General features: G+C 42.8%; 4 protein-coding genes across 4 annotated transcripts; 3 read left to right on the top strand and 1 right to left on the bottom strand.

The window, feature by feature from the left end:
- Positions 1 to 1,621: 1,621 nt before the first annotated feature.
- LOC109469419 (polycystic kidney disease protein 1-like 2) lies at positions 1,622 to 5,691 on the top strand. Its single transcript, XM_019767966.1, has 7 exons — positions 1,622 to 2,104; positions 2,476 to 2,712; positions 3,303 to 3,470; positions 3,862 to 4,022; positions 4,509 to 4,711; positions 5,232 to 5,477; positions 5,642 to 5,691. Exons 1-7 carry the CDS (start codon positions 1,622 to 1,624, stop codon positions 5,689 to 5,691), a joined length of 1,548 nt encoding a protein of 515 aa, XP_019623525.1.
- Positions 5,692 to 7,117: 1,426 nt separating this feature from the next.
- LOC109469321 (polycystin-2-like) lies at positions 7,118 to 10,432 on the top strand. The gene is made up of 5 exons (XM_019767861.1): positions 7,118 to 7,393; positions 7,938 to 8,115; positions 8,480 to 9,091; positions 9,432 to 9,968; positions 10,278 to 10,432. Exons 1-5 carry the CDS (start codon positions 7,118 to 7,120, stop codon positions 10,430 to 10,432), a joined length of 1,758 nt encoding a protein of 585 aa, XP_019623420.1.
- Positions 10,433 to 12,069: 1,637 nt separating this feature from the next.
- On the bottom strand, positions 12,070 to 13,068 carry LOC109469239. Its single transcript, XM_019767748.1, has 3 exons — positions 12,816 to 13,068; positions 12,555 to 12,743; positions 12,070 to 12,476 (listed from the first exon to the last, which is right to left on the bottom strand). Exons 1-3 carry the CDS (start codon positions 13,066 to 13,068, stop codon positions 12,070 to 12,072), a joined length of 849 nt encoding a protein of 282 aa, XP_019623307.1.
- Positions 13,069 to 19,593: 6,525 nt separating this feature from the next.
- Positions 19,594 to 21,719, top strand: LOC109463050 (sperm-specific protein PHI-2B/PHI-3-like). The gene is made up of 4 exons (XM_019759755.1): positions 19,594 to 19,709; positions 19,918 to 20,100; positions 20,332 to 20,465; positions 20,879 to 21,719. Exons 2-4 carry the CDS (start codon positions 19,942 to 19,944, stop codon positions 21,408 to 21,410), a joined length of 825 nt encoding a protein of 274 aa, XP_019615314.1. The 5' UTR covers positions 19,594 to 19,709; positions 19,918 to 19,941; the 3' UTR covers positions 21,411 to 21,719.
- The last annotated feature ends 408 nt before the right edge of the window (positions 21,720 to 22,127 follow it).

Below are 22,127 nucleotides of genomic sequence, written 5' to 3'. Positions count from 1 at the left end.
CTTCACCTGACACACATGTGTCGTGTAAAACTGACACATGTAATGTCCTTTCATGACAGACATGTATGCGGGAGTCATCGCATATATGTCTGTCATGAAAACCATGATATATATTTGTCTTCACCTGACACACATGTGTCGTGTAAAGCTGACACTTAATTGTACATGACACATATGTCTGTCGGGGAAAACATTATATATATATGGGCTTCCCCTCACACATGTGTCCTGGAAAATTGACATATACATATGTTCTTTACATCATATATATGTCTGTCTTGAAAACCAGATGAATACGGGCTTTACCTCACACATGTATGTGTCGTGAAAATCGTTTGACCTATGTGAGCTGTAGATGCATAATTCGGACAACAAACTGTTAGATATCTTGTATCCGATTCAGCAGTTGAAGTATATATATGACTGAATAATTATCCTATAAACACATCCAATGCGTGCAGTATTTTGTTGTAGTTGAAGGGAAGAGTTTCTTTTATTGTCATACACACTCTACACCGGGGCGGCCTACTCTGACGTTGGACTAACATCAAGCAAATATCTTATTATTTTATTTTAATTCTATTTATTAGTTCGGCTGTAAGAAGACCATTTGCACAGCCAAGGCAGCCCAACTAGCCAGACGGCTATTATTAAAGGCTTGTCCTGCTGACAAGACAAACATTTACACGTAAATTACAATAATACAATACATCAACGTGGAGAGGTCAGGGTCACACACCTAGAGAATTCGATAGCTTCCTTTTGAAGGAGGCAATAGTAGTGGCAGTGCGAGCGTCAGTGAACATATCTAGGGTAGGGAGCAACGTTTTTAGTGATTAGCGATGTAAAGTTACCACGAAAAATTACAAATTATGCCAACCGTCGCTAAGGCTATCAATATACAAAAAGTCGGGACGATTCTTCAAACTCAAAACAAAACAGGGGGCCCAAGCTGATACTTCCTCTTTACAAGTGCGACCCTAGTACTAGTAAGAGCTATGTATGTACTTTGAAAAATTAAATATTTGTCTGTGTTAAGCTGTTAAGAGTCTATCCAATGACATGAAAGCTCCTTGGTCTGTCCTAAAGCTGAAACATTCATGAGTGTGTTCTACCATCTATATATGTGTGTATGTATAAGAGAGACATATATGAATGTGTCCTAACATGATATGTGTATGTGTAAAGCGAAAGATATACATGAGTGTGTCCTATCCACTATGTGTGTGTGTGTGTGTGTAAAGTTGGACATACATGTGTTTGTGCGATCGTGTATACATGTGTGTGTCAAGCTGGATACATACGTGAGTGCAAAATCTATCCTTATATATGAGGAATTAGTAGTCTTTATATATATGTAATTTTGCGACACTTGGCCCTCCGTATACTGCAGCGGGGTTTATGCATAGGTTATCCTGTTATGTTCCTACTTTGCAGCAGAGGGTTGGGATTTTTTTTACATTTTTGTATGTGAACAACATAAGACGTTGGTCATCTTTAAGAATATAATTTATTTCTTAGGAAAGCAATTCCTCTTTTCCAGATCACGTTCTACAAACAAAACCCATTCTGTTGGAACTTCAGTGACAACAACATCATCCAAACTGCTGTTCTTGACGTCATGGTGAAGAGGATGCCGGGAAACCATATTGTCAGCCTTACGTCACTTCCGGACGACATTGTGTTCGGCCTGCCTCAGCCAATCACTGCCCTGTCTCTAGCACCTACGTCACAGGACGATATACGTCAGTCTGGGGACATGGTGTATCATTTAATTAACGGAACCAACAGTTCTTATCCTCAACCTCAGGCGCTAGCCATCACAGTCATACCCACCATCCCAGGCACAAACCTGACACTATACCTTCGCTACGGCGACTTCCCAACAAGAGATGTGTACAACATGACAACGTCTGTGGTTGGCTCTGGCTCAGACTTCTCTTTCCTTCTCCCGGACCTGAACGAATCGCCTGTCCTGTATCTTGGCGTATACCGTGACCGGAGCAGTACACAGGGAGGGCCTGGTCACAACCTGAGCGTGAGAGGGCTGACTTGTGATTTTTGGAACGAGAGATCGCACGAATGGAGAGAGGAAGGTTGCAAAGTAAGTTCTTCTTTTGAAAGTTTCCCGCATAAAATTCTGTAAAGATACTGTAATTCACTTCATGTTCTTGGTAGCAAAATTTCACGGTCTGAGAAAAGTGGACATGTTCACGGAACTATATATTGATTGTGGTGACAAGTGCAGGAAAAAGAAAATCCAGGAATTATTCGTTAACTGTAATGATAAGTTCACTGTACAGAGGTGACAGTGAAAACAGTTAACATAAAAGTACCTTGAAAAGTCAGGAATTACAGTATATACTTATAATCTGTGCTTTATCGGCCCTGATACTCTTAGACACTGCGAAATATACTATATGGTAGCTGAGCATTCGAGTTTCGGTGTATGATTTCTTGATTACGTTGCGATAGGTCAGCCCAAGTTCTACAACAACGAAGACGGTTTGTCTCTGCAATCATCTGGTTGAGGATAGGACCGACTTTGCCGCCAGTTTCTTCACGCTTCCAAACACCATCGACTTCGCCACCGTGTTCAGCGCGGACCTGGGAGAGAACCCGGCTGTGTTCGCCACAGTCCTGGCGTTCCTGGGTCTCTTCTTGGTCGGCGCGTTCTTTGCCAGACGAGCGGATAAACTGGACGCCATTAAGGTGCCGAATTCTTATGTTTACCAAAGGAAAATTTATTGTTTTAGCTACGTTTTCTCTTCTTCTTCCCCTTTTGACCTGACTGTCATAGACTGTCTCTCACCATGGTTACTGGTGTTGGGTTTCATCATGTTGCAATTTTATAGTAGGACGGATTTAGACTCCTGTCACCATATATGTGAATGTGTTTGAGTAAGAATTAACAGAATGTGTTTGAGTAAGAATTTACAGAGCAGACCATATTGTTTTTTCCGGCTCCTACTAGTACAATTCATTCACTCGATTCAATCCCTCAATCATCCATCCATATAATGCATTAACTGATGACAGAAAAGCTCTGTTAGTTTGAGGGTTAGCAACATAGTTTGACAATCAATCCGTGATTTTCAAGCATGAAAATGGTTGTTACACAATAACTTGCTAATACTCCATTACTACTTTACTTTACTTTACTCCATTACTACATTATTGCTTGGTAATATTCTATTACTACTTATAGATTTGATACACTGAAAGATTAAATGATAATCAATTGCCAAGAGAATAGAAATAGGCTCATCTATATAGATCACCGTTTTATTGTGTTGTTGCAGGCAGCAGTGTTTCCTTTGCCCAACAACAAACCGTACGACAGACTACAGTACCTCCTGAAGATCTACACCGGTCATCACGTCGGCTCAGGGACCGACTCAAAAGTAGCCTTCCTGCTGACAGGATCGCTAAACGATAGCGACGTGCGAGCTTTGGGAAACGAAAAGAACGTGAGTTTATACTATACTACACGGAATCAGGCTACGAAACTGCGCAGTCTTTACTGTATGTTTTCAAAGTAACTCTCGATGCAATATGTACGTTTTACTTCCATCAAAATTGGAGGCATTGTTTTTGGTGTGCCCTTGTCTGTGTCTTCGCATGGCCCTTAGCTAGATCAGGTTGTAATGAATATAGGTGTTTGGACCTGGTGTTTTTTGTTACATGACCTCCTTGACAGCTGGCAGCTGGTATTTTTTCCCTTGCACGATAATGAAAGACACAATAGTATCTGAGAAGAGGACACAGTCACCATCGCAAACGATCTAAATATTTCATGGAGGTCTGAGATCTCCGAATTCTTTTTGACCGATGTTTTCCTGTATTTGTCGTATATTTCAGGTTCTCACCACCGGTGAGTGTCGCACGTTCCTGATGACGACGTCCTACGACCTGGGGCACCTCCAGACCCTCCACATCTGGCACGACAACGGCGGGAAGGGAACCCGTGACTCCTGGTACCTGGAGAAGGTCGTCGTACTTGACCTCCAGAATGACCTAAGGTAATGTGCCTTTCACTGCACTGTTACTTGAAATAGGGATTAAGTATCACTTCAAGATTATTTTCGTTTAGAAGCAATTAACCTCGTTACGAAAGGATATTTTGGTAGCGGCGGAAGATAGCATTAAATGGTCCAAAAAATCTGATCTATGTTAAGCTCTATAACAACCTGTCCTTGGTACTGAATGAGCTTTCACACACTGTATCTCCACCACAGTTACACGCCCCTGTATGTAACAACATGTCCTTGGTACTGAATGACCTTTCATACATTGTTTCTCCCCCACAGCTACACGCTCCTGTTTGTAACAAAATGTCCTTGGTGCTGAATTCCTTTATTTCTCCACCACAGTTACACGCTCCTGTATGTAACAATCTGTCCTTGGTTCTAAATGACCTTTCAAACATAGTATCTCCACCACGGTTACACGCTACTGTATGTAAATACCTGTCCTTGGTGCTGAATTCCTTTTTTTCTCCACCACAGTTACACGTTCCTGTGTGATGACTGGCTCGCCGTGGACAGATCTGACGGCCTCACCTACAGAACCATCCCCAGCGCCTCAGAAACCGAGCTCATGTCCTTTGGTCATCTTTTCTTCTCTCAAACCAAGAGAAACTTTACGGACGGCCACATCTGGATGTCGACGGTGTCGAAGGGGATTTCAAGGAATTTCACTAGAGTACAACGTATGTTCACATTGGGGTGTCGAAATTCAGGATGTGTACCGTTAAATTATTCAAATAATTAATATATAAATGGCTACTTTACTGACTTTTCACTTTTTTAAGTTTGTTGAACACTATTCAGAGTGGATACAGTAAAACAAACTAATAACAATGTATGGGGCCAGGTTGATGTATGGGGTACACGCCATCATTTCTGAGCCTGTAGGTCAGACGGATCCAAATTGCCTGTACAAAATATATGTCACCCAAATGTACGTATACGCCTGAAGATTGTGAAGGTTGTGTCGTCTCCCACTGATGAGACTTTCCGGGCCAATCTACAGGCCTGTCCGCCTAGCTTGAGGCCTCCCCCTCCCCTACTTTGCTGGGGTTATTTGGGGGTACTACACATTGAGATCCAGTCTACTGGAGAAGGAATTAAAGCGCCATCAAGAAGTTTCAAAAGAAGCCTTTGCCTATAGCCATGGCTCTGAAACCTGTTCTCTCGCATGACTAATACGAAGTGTTTGAACATGTTCAGGCCTGGCCTGCTGTCTGTCCATCCTGTTCTGCACCATGATCGCGAACGCCATGTGGTACCAGACGGAGGACAACGTGGAGTCTCCCGCAGCTCTCACCATCGGACCAATCAGCTTCACCCTCCACCAGATGTTCGTCAGCGTCATGAGCAGCCTGACCGTCCTGCCTGTCAATCTCATCATCGTGCAGATCTTCAGGAAGACCAGGAATAAGCCAGACGACAAGCACGTGTTCGCTGAAGACCTAGGTAACTTTCTGCTCCCAAAAACCCCAACATCCTTGCCCAGATTCTGAACTACCTTAGGTCAGTTATTTTCGAAATTATCATGTTGTAGAATCTTGGTCCAACCTTAAACTGGTGGAAGTCTTAGGCCTGTTGTACTAACCAACTCTGGCGGCTCTCCTTGGTAGTGCAGCAGACTTCCGGTTTGTCGGGACAGCGAGTGCGAGAAGCCCAGTAGAAAATTCGAGGTCACCCTTGCTATTAATCTACAGGCAACCTTGACCACGTATTTGCTTGAAATCAGCAACCTTACACTTCATTGTTTGCTATGAAGCAGGTTTAAACTGCAATTTCCAACAGATTTGTCAAGGAATGAGCAATCCATCGCTTCTGTGACGTCACGTTATGCAGATGGGACACGTGACTGTGGGCAGTAGATCATATGTTGCAGAAAGTCTGTGGCGCCCCCGTCTTTGTTGAGGGATGGTTGTAATGACTTGATGTACATGTTTGTGTTTTACACATTTTGTAGAGGAAAAGTCCAGCCAGTCCCGAGGTGATGGTGAGAAGATGCTCCCACACTGGATGGTGTATGTGGGGTGGGTACTGGTGTTCGTGTCGTGCTTCGTTTCGGCGTTCTTCACGATCCTGTACAGTCTGCAGTGGGGCTCGGAGAAGGCCAACAACTGGCTCAAAAGTTTCTTCATGTCCTTCTTCATGTCAACGTTGATCATCGAGCCCATAAAGGTACATAAAATGTAAAGACTTATAATTAGCTCTATCACTGGATACATATCATCTATCTACAGCGATTATTCCTCATCATTGTTCTCACCTAGAGCTTTCGACTAGTCACTCTGAACTTCTTCATTAGACTGACTCAGTGAGACTTGTCACGTGGCTTCTCTGAAGTGTGACGTCAACAGCGGGTCAAAGGTATCTGGTAAACGATATCGGCCCCCGTCGCGGAGTGATGGGCCCTGATGTAAGTAGCCTCTATCAACCCTCTCAACCCACTGGGTCAGTCTTTTGAAGAAGACCAGAGTGACTGCAGGTTGAAAGCTCAAAGTGAGAACAATCCTTTGTGTTGGAACAAAAGTTTTAACTTTAAACATGTAACTACCAACACAGATGGACGTTCATGATATTGTCAGATATGTAGTTGTTGTCACTAGAATGGGTACAACATTTTCAAACGACCCATGTTGTTGTCTTCTAGGTGATTCTCCTGGCTGCCGCGCTGTCCATGCTGTGTAAGAAGCTGGTTGCCGCAGTTGAGACAACCGACAGTAGCAAGACGGTTCCACCGGTGTCTGAAGAACATGAAGGTAACCTTCTTCTTAGCTAATCTCCAGCTGATCTTTCGGTGGCTGCTAGTCAGTATCAAATTGGTCAGAAAGTATCCCATTTGCCAGGCAGTTGCCATTTGCAGTAAAAAACAGAGCCTAATAAAAACGCATGCCAAAAAGAAGCCGAAGCCTAAAGCTTTGCTGGGAGAGTACTCTTTATCACCATCGAGACCTTCGTTATCAGAAAAGTGTTCATGAAAAAAAAGTTTTTGCCCACATAGTCCTGAGTATCAAAGTATCATTATATGATTGCTGGAAGTATTTGGAGTGCACAAAAAGATTGGAGTAAAACTATAATGAGAAAAGACCGTTGTTATGATTTGCAAATTTCATCGTCATAAAACAGCGGAGCGGTCCCTTGCCGCGAGAGAGCAGTGTAGAAGGGGTCTGCCGAAAATCGACATCTCCATCCTGAAGCGAGCCTGGGAGTCCAGACAGCGGCGGATGAAAGTCAGCAAGACCCTGGCAGAGATCATGTCGTACTTGGTGTACGTCCTCTTCATTCTGTGCGCGGCCAACGTGGGGTTCTCTAGCGGAGGATACCACTTCCACAAGTCGGTCAGCACGACGTTCGACAACAAGTTATTCAAGGTAAGTAATTCTGCCTAACTAGTCATTGCAACTTATGACGCGTACGATATCGAGGAAAGCGAAGCAGACAGTGAAGCGGTAATAGAGCATGTATTCCTATTTGAGAATGCACTCTTTACCACATATAGTGTGAAAGAGCTTGGTCCAGGAACCACAATAATAATGGTAAGAAGGAATTCGAAGGACGGAGGGGGATATTGAGTAGATAGGAAGAGCTCTTCGACAGCCTTGTAATAGCCCGTTGTCCAGTCCTATATATCGTGGTTTGGGCAGGCTATCACCGGGCCTGTAGACGATCACCGCCGCGGAGTTCAACTTAGGCTCCGCGGTACGTGTTGTACGCCTATACGAGTTTTTGCACGATGAGCTTATTGAACTTCAGTCGTGCAAAACCTACCGGCGAGCTTAGTTGAACAGATCGGTTGGTATCGTCTGCAGGCCCGAAATAGCTAGCTCTAATAACCACCCTAGGACTGGACACCAGGATACGACAACATGAGCTTGCGGGGGATTTCATGGTGTGATTTTGCGGTGTCGTCTCTAGGTTGGCAACAGGTCGGCTGTCCAGCAGTGGTTGGAGAGAACCGTCATTCCGGGATTGTTCGAAGAAAATGGGCGAGTGCGCAGGAGCACCACGGCCGGCGGAAACACACCGACCGTTGACGCCCATCTGTTCAGACTCACAGTGCCTCACTTGAGGCAACAAAGGATGTCAAGCAACGGTAATATCATCATTGTTGCTTGAGACTATGTGTTCTGCTATTACTGGTCATCTTGTTTCATTTTAGTAGATTGTCTTGCGGTGAATCAAATATCATATTTACTTGAGTGTACGCCACATTGTCCTTGTCCTTTGTGCAATGCTAATAAAAGATATCATATCTGATGCAAAAGTAGGGTTACTATAGCGGGGCTTGGTCCCATACCCGCTTCCTTAAAATAGGGACCTAGTATGGGAGCCCCGGTGTACCCATAGGATGGCACCCACAGGTTAGTGAAAAAGAGTAGTTTCCACAAAAATGATATACAATATACTCAAAAGTGCCGATGGAACTTAAACGATGGATATTTTCTTTTCTATGACAGGTGTAGATCACATGGCTAACTGGCAACCTTCTAGCAACTCCACAGCTCTGTCCAGTTTCCACGTTCCGTCAGCGTGGAACGTCTCCAAAGATCACGGGAAAAACTTCCTACCATACGTGGGCAAAATTGGCGTATTTGACGACAGCGGCTACATCGCCCAACTTGGAAACACGAGGGAGCATGCAATGGGTGTACTCTCCTACCTATTCAACAACGACTGGACCGACTCTCACACTCGGGCAGTCTTTGTTGAATTTGCCTTGTTGAGCCACAACGTGAAACTCATCTGTGTAGTAACGTACTTGATGGAATACACCCCAACCGGAGGCGTGTTCCCTTCAAAATGGATTTCTGTTTTTCAACTTCACGACTATGTCGGAGCTCAAGGCGTCCTGGTGGCAGTGTTCCAGCTTTGTTTCGCGGTTATAGTACTGTTACAGACGGTCAGGGAGATGAAAAGTGCGTGCCGGCTTCGATGTGAATATTTCCTGCAGTTCTGGAACGTGGTGGAGGTGTTTAACCTGACGCTCTCGTGGATGGCGATCGCTGTAGGTGTGACAAAGGTGGTCATTGCGGAGAGCACGTCATTCGAGGCAGAAGAACGGCACTCTGGTAAGTACAAAGAGGCAAATCATTTCATCGCCTACATGCTCGCTATTTCACTAGAGACCAAGGAAACCAGATTATCCCATATGACATACCGTTCACATATCAGAAAGTTCTGATAGTATGGCGAAAAATTGTGCAATAATGGTACACTATTAGCCTGGGTAACATCCTGGTTGGTGGGAGCGACTGTGGGAGCGGACGTAAACTAACTAGGGTGGTACCCAGGCTGGTACACTATACTAACACTCGTACTTCTGCAATAGGATTTTAATACGAAATGGAGTTACTGTTTTGTCTATCATAATGTAATATTGTTGGTTTCTTCGTCCGTCAACCTTTACAGACTCGGTCCACGAGACGCTTGTCCAGCTAGCCAACATCTCGGCTCTCTTCACCTGGGTGACTGCTGCCGTTGCCTTCATCAACGTCGTCAAGCTCATCAAGCTGCTGCGCTTCAACGCCATCATAGCATCCTTCTCCAGCTGCCTGCGCATCATGTCCAAGGACCTTCTCATGTTCCTGGTGATATACCTCATCGCTTTCCTGGCTTTCGTCCAGTTTGGATGGCTGGCTTTTGGGACGGAGCATGCTAACTTCAAGTCCTTCGCTGATGCGACTGAGAGTTCCTTTGTCATGTCGTTGGGCAACATCAATTCTGTGGTGTCTCTTCTGCGTAACAACAGCATGGCCCCCGTGTACCTACTGCTCTTCGTGGTGACCATGATGTTCATTTTGCTGAACTTGCTCATCTCTGTCATCAACGAGGCCCTGGCGACCATGAGGGAGGTGAAGCTGTCACGTGAGCAGGCCGAGATTGCGCAGGGGATGTGGGAGATGGCGTGGAGGATCACGGGACGTCGTCGGGATGTCAAAGGTCAAAGTAAGTTTCTTTCATGAGAGTTTATCTGTTTTGCTTTTGGTAGTTACACGTTTAAAGTAAGAACTTTCGTTCCAACAAAGATTTTTCTTACCTCGAGCTTTCACCCAGTCACTCTAGTCTTCTTCAATAGACTGACCCAGTGAGATTTGTCACGTGGCTCTGTCAGGTGTGACGTCAATACTGGGTCTCAACAGTTGATCACATGCCCCCACCACACCCCATGTAACTATTGGTGCGCATCGCCCAAACATTTCTTACAATCTTTACAATCAACCTACAATTTCTAACATTATTTGCAACTTTTTGCAGATCTGCTGATATTTGAAGGAAAGGCCCCAGCAGTAGAACTGAATGACATCGTGACAGACATTGAAATGAAGGTTGAAGAACTCTACAGTGAATGGAAGACAATGAACGAGTTTCTTGGGGATAGTACGCCTGATAAAGAGAATGTCCACGGTTAACTTAAGCAAAAGAAGTCGAGGGAAAATACACTCTAACTGCAATCTCCAGTCAAATGAGGTTTGAGCATTGGATCTGACAAATGTACCATCATTTTTTTCATTGCATCACTTGCATGAATGATGGGTTTGATGCATTGTAAATGTACTTAATAACTGGTCTTTACGTAGTCTATTAGTCTGTCCATATGGATAGGTTAACGTTTTTTTAACGTTAAATATCGCAGCACGTCGTGAGATGGATACGAAAACTTAAGTGTCTTCGCGTGTTTGTGTGATTTTTAAGCGGTGAAGTATATATGTATATATAAGTGCCGTGCATACAAAAAGAACAAAAATTGAATGACACAGAATTATGTAATTAGTCAAAACCAACATGAACATAGCATAGGCCAGATGCATGGATGGTATTGTAGAATTTGCTTATGAATAGTAAAAACTAGATTGTACCCATATGGTAAAGGTAGCAATGAGTGAAACCTACTGTGGATGTTCTAAGTATATATCTTCTCGGGTTACAAAGCATTTTCTGTAATACACTAATATTGCATGAATGCAGGACCGCATGCTATATCGATGTTATTTAATATGTTATACAAATAAATGTATGTCTTGAAAGTTTGCATGGCTTTAGTCATGACTGGTCAGATCTGTGTCGTCGTTTTTTTCCTCGGCATGAAATACAATGAACAGGAGTTCCACGACCTTATACCTTCGCCAAATGATCTTAACCCTTCAAAATTCCGACGGACGAATTATTTGTCTAGTTAATTTTGCAAATAAGAGCTGTATTTGCATAAAGTATCAGATAAACGTTAACGTTTATCATACTCTCCACCTAATGACAATCTAAAACAAGTGTCCGCAGGCAACAATTTTCCGTGAACTTTTACATTTATACATACGGAATGCACTTTCTTTTGGTTACTAAGACGTTTTTCGTTATCCCTTTATTGTATTACATGTACTACGATATCCAGTATCCATAATTCCATATACATGTAACGTCATACTCATACGTATGCATTTAGCCCAATAAAGATTCGATATATTTTTTCAAACTTAAATTATCTATAATTTGCACAGTATGACAAGCACTGGCTCTCTGTTCTTTGTTGGGCAAAAATGAAATGAAAATACAATTTACTACACAGTGCTACTGCTAATTCTAAGATTTGAACTTGTGTAAAAATGTTACGAAAGAGGTATGAAAGCTCTTGCACAAAACGTCGTGCTGGTGCACGAAAATGTAGTCAAAAGAAAATGTAGTCAACAAATTGTCCTTCCAGTACAAGGCTTTTGTGTTCGAAGGACACTTGCTCCTTTGTAGTGTCAAACAGTTTTACATTAATGCGGTAATGCTGATATGCATATGGCTGTGTTGATTGTCTGAAACTGGCTGTTTGAATATTAGCATGAAGATTTCTAGTTGTTTTACCGACGTTTTTATCACTTTGGTTCCATCATCCATCGAGAATAAGAAAATTGCACAAATAAACGATACCAATTACTACTTTATTTCTCGCCAAATTGTTACTCAACGGCCACTTTACTTTAGAAATGTGAATTACATCATGGTATTTCTACATGTGTGTACAGTGAATTTGGTGCCATAAGATAGACTTCGAGCACCCAATGATTCACTGATGGCCTGGGACTAGGCCCTGTCCTGTTTCAGAACCATTGGCCATTTCAGCACCAGTGGTGTTACTGTCGGGTTTGATTAGAGACTGATACTGACCCTGCCCTGTCTGATCATGACCACTAGCTATTTCCGTAGATGTTTGGTCTTTAGGTGATGTTTTCGCACTTTCATACATAAGATTTGGCTGTAAGGCTGCTAACAATGCATCACGTGGTAGATTTCCTATATTAAAAGATTGAGTGAGGTCTTGAGACTGACCCTGTCCTGTCTGATCATGACCACTGGCTAAATCTGCAGATGCCGGGTCCTTTGGTAACGTTTTTACATCTACATACATAGGATTTGACTGTAGGAGAGAAAACAAGGCATCACGTAGTAGGTTTCTAATATCCAAAGATTGAAATGAGGGCTGAGAATGGCCCTGATCCGACTGACCATTGCCATTGGTCACTACAGTAGGTGTGGCGATTGTCTTGGACTCAGTGTTGGTCTGAGACTGACCCTGCCCTATCTGATCATAACCACTGGCTATTTCTGTAGATGCTGGGTCCTTGGATAGGGTGTTCACACCTACATACATAGGATTTGCCTGTAGGGCAGCTAGTAATGCATCACACATGGGATTTATCATATCTGAGGCTTCAGGTCTAGCCTGAGACTGACCCTGACCTGTCTCACCATGACCACGTGTTGCTAATGTTGCGGTGCTTGTATTGCGTTCAGTGATGGTCTGAGACTGACCCTGCTCTGTCTGATCATGACCACTGGCAATTTCTGTAGATGCTGGGTCCTTTGGTGGTGATTTCGCACCTACATACATAGGATTTGGCTGTAGGGCAGCTAGTAATGCATCATGTAGTAGATTTCCTATATCCAAAGACTGGGTAATGGCTTGAGACTGGCCCTTGGTGGTCTGAACATTGTCATTGGTCGCCAGAGTAGGTGTAGTGTTTGTGTTGGATTCAATGATTGTCTGAGACTCACCACTGGCCATTGCAGCAGTGGCGGATTTAATGAGACCCTGATATTGGTCCTCAACTATGAAGTGAGAATTCAGCTTTGAGTATGAGGCATTCGGCCCTGTGTCATATAATGACGTCTTAGTTTGCAAGGATTCAGTAATTGAGTTTGAGGCAGCCTGCTCTGTGTTATATAACGGACCTTTAGTGTGAAAGAGTTCGTTGATAACCTGATAGCCTGTCTGACCATGACCACTGACCAGTACATCAGCTGTGGGGTTTGTGTTGGATGCAGCGATGACCTTAGTCTTACCCTGACCTGTCTTATTATGTTGTTTCATATCTTCATACCGGTTATCTTGTGAAAAAGTTGCTGTTTTTGTGTTGGACTCAGTGCTGGTCTTAGTCTGACCCTGCCCTGCGAGATTATGTTGGTTCATATCTTCATACCGGAGGCAGTACCACTAGCTACTTCAACAGCTGTAGTTTTGTGGAGGAATGAGTGACGGTCTGAGACTGACCCTGCCCTGTCTGATCTTGTTGGCTGTCAATATCTTCATAGTGTTGATCAGGGCCAGTGGTCACCACAGAAACTGCTTTGTTAGTGTGTCTACCAGTTACAACATTTGGATCAAAGTGGGGTCCCTGGTCTTCATCTTGTACCAGATTGTGAGAATGGCACCGATCAGAACAATGCCAACTACTGGACCACAGACTGAGCCGATGAGAACAGGTACGGAGGGACTGAGAGCAGATTTTGGGGAACTTCTTATTTCAGGTTTGTCAGACGGGATGAGTGTTGATATCGGATTGTTTGATTTGCCCGCAAGACTTTCAGTTGAGCCAGCATTACGTTTGAAGTACCAGTTACAACGAGTGGAAAAGTTATCAGAGCTTACTCGAACATGGTCAGGTAGTGTGAAAATAGATGTCGAGCCAACATTATATGTTGAAGGGCTAGTAATGCTTTCAGTATTGCCAACTGAAGATGTTGACACTACAAATGTCGTTTGGATGTCAACACTAGGTGGTGATACAGTTGGCTCTTTACATATCAATTCTTCATAATTGACATCTGCAAGCTTTTTTCTCCGGAATTTGGACGGTTGAGCACATATTATCTGTTTTTTAAATGAGGGAAATTTAGTCGTGTTTAGTTTAAAGGGAGCCATCCTGCAGTCACAGTACCAGGGGTTATTGGCAAGATTTAATTTGATAGATGGCAACAAGCCATACGCTAAAGGGGAAATGGCAAACATCTTATTCGACTGAAGTTTAAACTTCGGAGTTTGGGAAGATTTGAAAATGCCCCAGACTGAATCTTTGTAATCTTGTTGTAGCACAATGACACCCATTCGAGCTGGGGAAGATTTTCTAATGCACCAGCCTCAATCATTGTTATCTGGTTTCCATTTAGGTTCAACCTTCCAAGCGCTGGAAACGTAAGGTTTGTAAATGCACCAGACTGAATCATTCTTATCTTATTGAAGTTCAAATGCAACATTCGGAGCTGGGGAAGATTTGTATATGAACTAAACTGAATCCTTGTTATCTTGTTCCTATCCAGGTTTAACGTTCCGAGCTTCGGAAGATTAAATGCACCAGACTCAATCGTTATTATCTGGCTCTTTCTCAAGAACAATGTTGTAAGCTGGGACATATTTGCAAATATACCGACCTGAATGTTTCTCATCTTGGTGGATTCAACGTTGATACTCAGTAGTTTGGGTAGATTTGCAAATATACCAGGCTGAAGTATTGTTATCGGGTTACAGCTCAGGGTCATTGTCATTAGCATGGGTACATTTTTAAACCAACCAGGCTGAAATATTGTTATCTGGTTGTCGTTTAGGCACAACCAAAATAGCTCGGGTAAATTTTCAAATGTACCTGCCGGAATCTTTGCTATCTTATTACGTGAAAGGTACAGCTTCTCGAGCAAGGGTATATTTGCAAAAGCACCATGTGGAATCTTTGCTATCTGGTTTCTATACAGGAACAAATTTTTTAGCTGGGGTAAATTTGCAAATGTACCTGCCTGAATCGTTGTAATCTTGTTATTGGACAAGTCCAGTGTGGAGAGGGAGGGTAGATTTGAAGAAGTACCTCTATGGATGTAGATTCTCTGGTTGTGGTTTATACACAGTTTTGAAAATGTATCAGGTTGGATGTTAGTTATTTTGTTCTTCTGTAAAAATAACCCTTTGAGCTTGGATTGATTGGGAAAACAATCAACAGTGCTAATGTGATTTTGTTGCAAATCTAACAGAATCAAATTTTTGTACCGAAAGAGCTCAGACCGCTTTACAGTCGTAATAAAATTACGTCGCAAACACAACTGAAGGATGGATTTTGGGAGGTCCTGTGGAATGCTGCGGAGTCTCTGGTCTGCACATTTGCAAGGTAAGGATGGGTCACACTTGCAGGTAGCTTCTGGCATGTTGGGCTCCTTCAGGATGATGAGAAGGAAAATCAGCACGTGTCGCAGCTTTCTTCCCATGGTGTCCTAAAAAGAACGGAATGCTCTTCTGTTAAGCCACACTTTGTTTGTTTCGCATAACCGGTAAACCGGCGTAACACTTTGTACAATACAATGCAAGCTGCGTATGAACGGACTGTATTGTTTGAACAACTCACACCGGGAAGGACCCCTACTCCTTTCGATAAATGTGTTGGGTTCTTAAACGTGCATGGGGCGTGGCTTTCCCAAACACAGGACCTCCATTTAACGTCCTATCCGAGGGACGTCCCTAATCGAAGCTAGGTTCTCATTTACACCTGAGTGAAGTGAGGAAAGTCGTGTAAAGTGCCTTTCCCAAGGGCACAACATCACTGATATCGGGCAGGATTTGAACCCAGGACCTCTTGCATGGGTTTGGGCCGAACACTCTACCGTTACGCCACACGATTTATTTCATCTAACCATGGCAAATCGGAACCCGATGTGTTTTTATTAGGTACCACTGAAATTCATCCAGCTCGGTTCTTTTAGTATATGCTTAACTAGATAACTAGAAAATCAACAAGAGTTTGCAAGGGGAAAGAGAGAAAATGTAGTCAAAAGAAAATGTAGTAAACAAATTGTCCTTCAGGCACAAGGCTGCTGTGTTCGAAGGACACTTGCTTACGTAGATGCTCCTTTGTAGTGTCAAACAAACAGTTTTACATAACTGCGGTACTGCTGATATGCATATGGTTGTGTTGATTGTCTGAAACGGACTGTTTGAATATTAACATGAACATTTTTAATTGTTTTACCGACGTTTTTATCACTTTGGTTCCACCCTCCAGATAAGAAAGGGTGAGAATAAGAAAATTACACAAATAATCTTAAAAAAACGTTCGTCTGCATACTTAAGAAATTGCAAAATTAGTAATCGCAATGTTCCTTTGTATGAATAAAGGCATATTGTTGACTTGATTATATGGATGACATCCGCGCGCGCATGAATTTTCGTCTGTTTCCAAAAAAAAAGTTTTCGACTATACTGTACATCGTACATAGAGCAAATACATGTCGTTTGTTGCAATATTGTTTGTTGCAATATATGCTAGTGTCATTAAATTGTCTAAAATAAGTACAAAAATGTACCGAAATCAATTCAGGAAAAGAAGTAAATGTGAAGAAATGTAAATGAAGAGTCTATTATTAATCACCTTACCATACTCTGTGTGTTTAGTCATTTGTTCAACCTTTAAGACCACGTAGATTTCATAATGAAGGAAAGATTTTTTGCCAAACTTTTTTATTCGCACGCTCTCGCGCTCGTCAGTTTTGGGGTTCCCGGAGGATGTCATCCATATAAGTAAATCAACATGGCCCAAAAGTCCTGTTAAGTGCCAAGAAATAAGCTGTGACAGGTACTATAAGTTTCTTTTCTGAAGTCTTGTGAGGGTAAATCATACTTAACAACAGGTCTAAACCGTTTTAATCAGTCTATTGTCTAGAAACGTGGCATGCATGGCCATTCTGAATTTTCTGCTTCTGACAGAATTGGCCCGGGGAGTAGAACGTCGTAGAATAAAATTATCAGGGCGCAGCACCCCTGTTCCCCTTTTCAGAGTTAGTTAAGTTAAAGTCCTCCCGCAACCATTAGCATGGCCATGGTCGCATATGGCGGCGCCCATCTCCATTTCTATGAGAAAGTAGCAGCATGGGACTTTTGGGCCCCAATTTGACCATCGTGTTATGGACTGCTCTGTTAATTCTTCTTAGGCCACACAGTAGGGGGCTAGTCCACTGGTAGTGGACTGTGTTTGAGTCCCAAACTCTTTCTCAAATGCTGAGTACTAAGCAGAGAACGCATTATGTACCATTCTTAAAGTCTTTCTTCCATATTACGTGCTTAACCTCAATAGGCTGAGGACTCCAAGCACGGTACGTAGAAGACGTACACAAGACTGTAAGGTTTGATCCACTCACACCGGGAAGATCCCTACCCTTTTCGATAAGTGTGGCGGGTTCTTTAGCGTGCTCGAGGTGTGGCTCTCCCCAAACACGGGACCTCCATTTAACGTCCTATCCGAGGGACGTCCCTAACCGAAGCTAGGTACTCATTTACACCTGAGTGAAGTGAGGAAAGTCGTGTAAAGTGCCTTTCCCAAGGGCACAAGATCGGTGACATGGGTGGGGATTGAACTCGGGACCTCTAGGTCCTGAGCCGAACGCGCTACCGCTGCGCCACACGACCCCACGACTTCCAAGTCTTTGGTATGACTCGGCCTGGGATCGAACTCACGACCTACCGAATGCAACGCGAGCACTCTACCCACTTGGCCATTGGCCATTTCAGAACTAAACAAATTTTCAACGGGATCCGTTCGTGTGCATGGTTGTTGAAAGTTTTCCTGGTGGTTTAACTTTTTTTACAGCTGCCTAACCTTGCCAGAAAACGTCATAATCATTCCGGCCTTCAAAATATATTTCGAGAAATAAACCAAATGAAGGTATATTTAACTGACATCACATGTAAGAGATTTTCTTTTTTTAACAAGTTCATTCCTTGGGAAGAAACATACCTTTCAAACCAGTCAGAATTGCTTCAGTTGGCACTTTCTAGGGAGGAACTCTGTTGATGAGCGTCCTTCGGTAGCTGATGTGTAATGCCGTGTGACAAACAATCCACGATTGTTCTTATGTATGTTGATGGTGTTGATTGTCTGAAACGGGTCATTTGAATATTAGTAATATTTATGATCACAATAAATATTATACACTACCTTGAAAAATGCAAGATTTATTTTTCTTATTTACAGAAAATATTCCTGTGAGTGGTTCAAGCAAATGTTTCTTGCCTTATTCAAGAATATTTTCTTGGAGCAAGCCTAACTTTATAATACATACATTTTGTACTTTCTTCTCAATATAATTTTTCTTCAGACAATTTTTCTGTAAATCAGAATTTATATCTAATCCACACTGAAAACTTCTTACAAGAAAAGATTTCTTGAACTAAGAGTTGACTGTTCTTGTAGCACTAAATATGAAGACAATCTATGTAAGCCTTATCAATTTATCGTGTTTCAAGACACAGACAAACACACACAGACACACACACACAGACACACACACACACACACACACACAACACAAACACACACATGCACACACACACACACACACACACACACACACGCACAGAAACATATACACACAGAAACATATACACACAGAAACATATACACACAGAAACATATACACACGAACGAATCTGAAAACCTTCTTGGTGAAGGTAATAACGGGTAAACTACAAGGAGCGGCTCACAGTGGAAGAGAACTTCCTACCGAGGTGAAAAGTCTACTCTACTCTAATAATGAGTACATGTGTGAGAAGTAAAATCACTTTCTTAAACTTGACAAAATACATGTAATGCTGATCATGAATCCATTGCATACGTAAGAAAATTGCTTACCTACATTTCTCTTTAAATAATTCCGTATTTGTCAGCCAAGTCTTGCATTGTGTCCGGAGGTCGATGAATGGGCAATTTTTCGACACTTACAAGTACAGCTCCATCCAAAGTGTTGACAACATGGCGGGTGATTTGAAGTATTGCTAACAGTGCCTCCTAGCGGGATATTTGGAAAGCTCAACAGCGCTAAAGCAGGTAAAATATAGCCCTGCCTAAGCTAATTAGCACGATCGCCATTTGAAATGTCCAAGCTTTGATTTGACAACAACAAATTGCATGTCATAAGCTTGCCTCAGATACCAGTTACAAATACCCGGCGAAGGCGACAAACAATACAGGATTCTACTTTTAATGTTGCAGTTGCCTTTTCTAGTGTTTTAAAGAGACAAACTTGTAATAGATAACTGACCTGAAATTAGACAGGTGTGGATGCACCTGAAGACACTGGAGCCTGTTTATAATTCCGCCAAGAAAAAGGAGTTCCAATCTTAGAAAAAGAATAAGTCTGGCAGCAAATAAAATCTCGCCGATGTGATACCCGTTGGAGCATAAAAACGCACACATTTGGTGCACGAAAAAACAACCAAACATATTTTGAAATGGCGTTTTCAGACTGAACATCGGTGTATTGATATGTTGCTAAACGAAAGTCGTTTGGCCCTGCTTGGGGAGTACATAAAGAAGCGCAATTTCAAAATTTGTCAGTTGGAAGTTCAGTTTTTGCTGTCCTTGGTCAGGGGAGTTCTTCAGCTTCGTTTAAAAGGTAAGAATGTGCTCTCAACGTCAAGAATTCGTAAAACTATCTCTACTTATACCATAGATCCGTTGTGCATAGATTTTTTTATGTGTAGAAGATGCGATAGGAATCTATTTCACCACGAGGTGGTAGACGACAAAATTTCCTAATGTAGAACGATGCGTTTTATCCACGTCTATTAGTTCCTTACTTGACTATAACTTCATGTTTGCAGTATCTAAACACCAACCACAGCAGAATGTCTGACGAGGAGTTTGGCTCGGGATCTGGTGAGGACTCTGGCGAGGAGAGCACGAGTGGGGCCGAGCTGGTCGCCACCGCTGGAGCGGCGGGGAAAGCCGCCAGGCCGCCCGCCAACCACCCTTCCACTCTCGACATGGTCGTAGAAGCTATCGAGGTACGTAGTTTGCCTTCTCAACACTGTTTTATTTTTCAAATGGTTGACATTCTAAGGCACCGCCACCGGTGAGCACAATTTTTGTAGGCAATGAATCTCATTCTGCCTATGAAATCGTCAAAAGAGAGACCGAAGCCCGGCAGAAAAGCTTCTCTTCCAGTGCTCAAATATGTTTGACTGCTTGAATCCTCTTTCACGTGAATGCTTCTAAAACTCGCTTTTCATCCCCAGGCACTCGCCGACTCGAAGGGCGCGTCCGTGCAGGCCATCAAGCAGTGGATCCCCGCCCGCTACCCCACGGTGGACCCCGCCCGGCTCGGCTCACTGGTCAAGAAGGCGCTGGCGAAGGGACTGGAAACCGGCAGGTCAGTCAACTTCTGATAACTATGGAAGCATTTGGCAGTCACTAGACTCACTACTAGTATTTGTTGATGTCTAATAATATTGCGAGATAGGGCCAATATCAGTGCTGTAACGTTCTTTAGTTATTTTTCAGTGACGTGGACCTTTTTTATTTCCAACAATTAATAACACATGCTGGCGGCTCACTAAAGTTTTTATACCGCCATATACGCAGAGGACAAATACAGGACAGGACAACTCATTTTCACTTCAGTGAAGAAAGTAGTGTTAAATGCCTTTCCCAAGAACTAAGATCGGTGGCATGTCAGGACTCGAACCCAGCACCTCTTGGTTTTGAGCATGTACGTGTTCTGAGTCAGCACTCGCCGACAATTCTGGTTCCTCCACAATTTACTAACTGTTACTCTTGTTACAGGCTCGTCCGTCCAAAGAAATCTGAGGGCCTTACCGGAGCTACAGGACGGTTCAAAGTGGGCAAACCACCTAAACCCGAGAAGAAACCAGCCAAAAAGAAGCCTGCAGCGAAGAAAGCCAAGCCAACAAAGAAGGCGGTCAATTTCGAAAATGGCGACGCCGCCTCCGACGAATCTTCTCCCGAAGAAAACGGCGTCTACGATTACCCTGATGAAGGCAGCGATGAGGAAGAAGAATCGCCTCCCTCCCCTCCGCCTAAGAAAAAAGCTAAGGCCAAGAAACCTGCTGCTACGAAGACTAAGAAGTCACCCAAGGAAAAGGCACCGGCCAAGAAGACCAAGGCAGCGGCCGAGAAGGCGACCAAGTCTACAAAAGCTGCGGCAAAGGAACCGAAGGCAAACGGCACGTCCAAACCAAAATCTAAGACGAAGGCAGCGGCGGAAAAAGAAACAACGAAATCAAAAAAGTCTCCCAAGAAAACCGCGGCCAAGCCTAAAGGAAGACCCAAGAAGGTGGTAGCTGATTCGGACTAGTCGGTTGCCGTTATGACGTCATACCAAACTGAAAATGGTATCTATCTTAAATGATGTCAAATGGCTTTGAAAAATATTCCACATGCTTCGATTCTTTGTAGCTTTTATATCAAAACATGACGGCCGTTTTAACGAGTTTGTGAATTTGGACTGGGTCAACTGAACTTCTACCTCTACTTCAAGACTTGATTTTCTTGTGATATTGTGATTTTCGTTAAAAAGTAAATTTGATGTATTGACTGTAAGTAAATTTGTAGCATCTCGAGTGTCTATGTATTATCCTTATATTAAATAAATGATGTTTTAAGTATCACAGTCTGTTGTCTGACTTAATGTGAAAGATCATTTAACTTAACAGCTAAGCTTTCAACAATTGAGGTAAGTCAAGAAAAATTAGGAAATACATTATGCCACTTTAAAGCAAATGCCTCCTATCTTGTAGATGTATAGGATTAATCTTTAAAGCATGGTCCAAATCCTATGTCCTACAGTTAGTATGCATGTAATAAGTACTATGGATAGCTTTTAAGTTAAGAGGGGAAAACTCAAAATTCGTGAAAAATAAAATGTCTTAAGGGGTGACTGTGCATGTGTGTGTATACACTAACAGGGCAAGAACATTGAATGTAAAAGATACATGGGAAAATGCAAAATGCATTGCAAAAGTCTTAGAATAAGGCAGAAACAAACAAGACCTATGCATAAACATAGCTACAA

This window comes from Branchiostoma belcheri, unplaced genomic scaffold, assembly GCF_001625305.1.
Source record: "Branchiostoma belcheri isolate BF01 breed outbred unplaced genomic scaffold, Haploidv18h27 scaffold1, whole genome shotgun sequence".
Lineage (NCBI taxonomy): Eukaryota > Metazoa > Chordata > Leptocardii > Amphioxiformes > Branchiostomatidae > Branchiostoma > Branchiostoma belcheri.
This window is presented reverse-complemented; position numbering and strand designations above follow the sequence as displayed.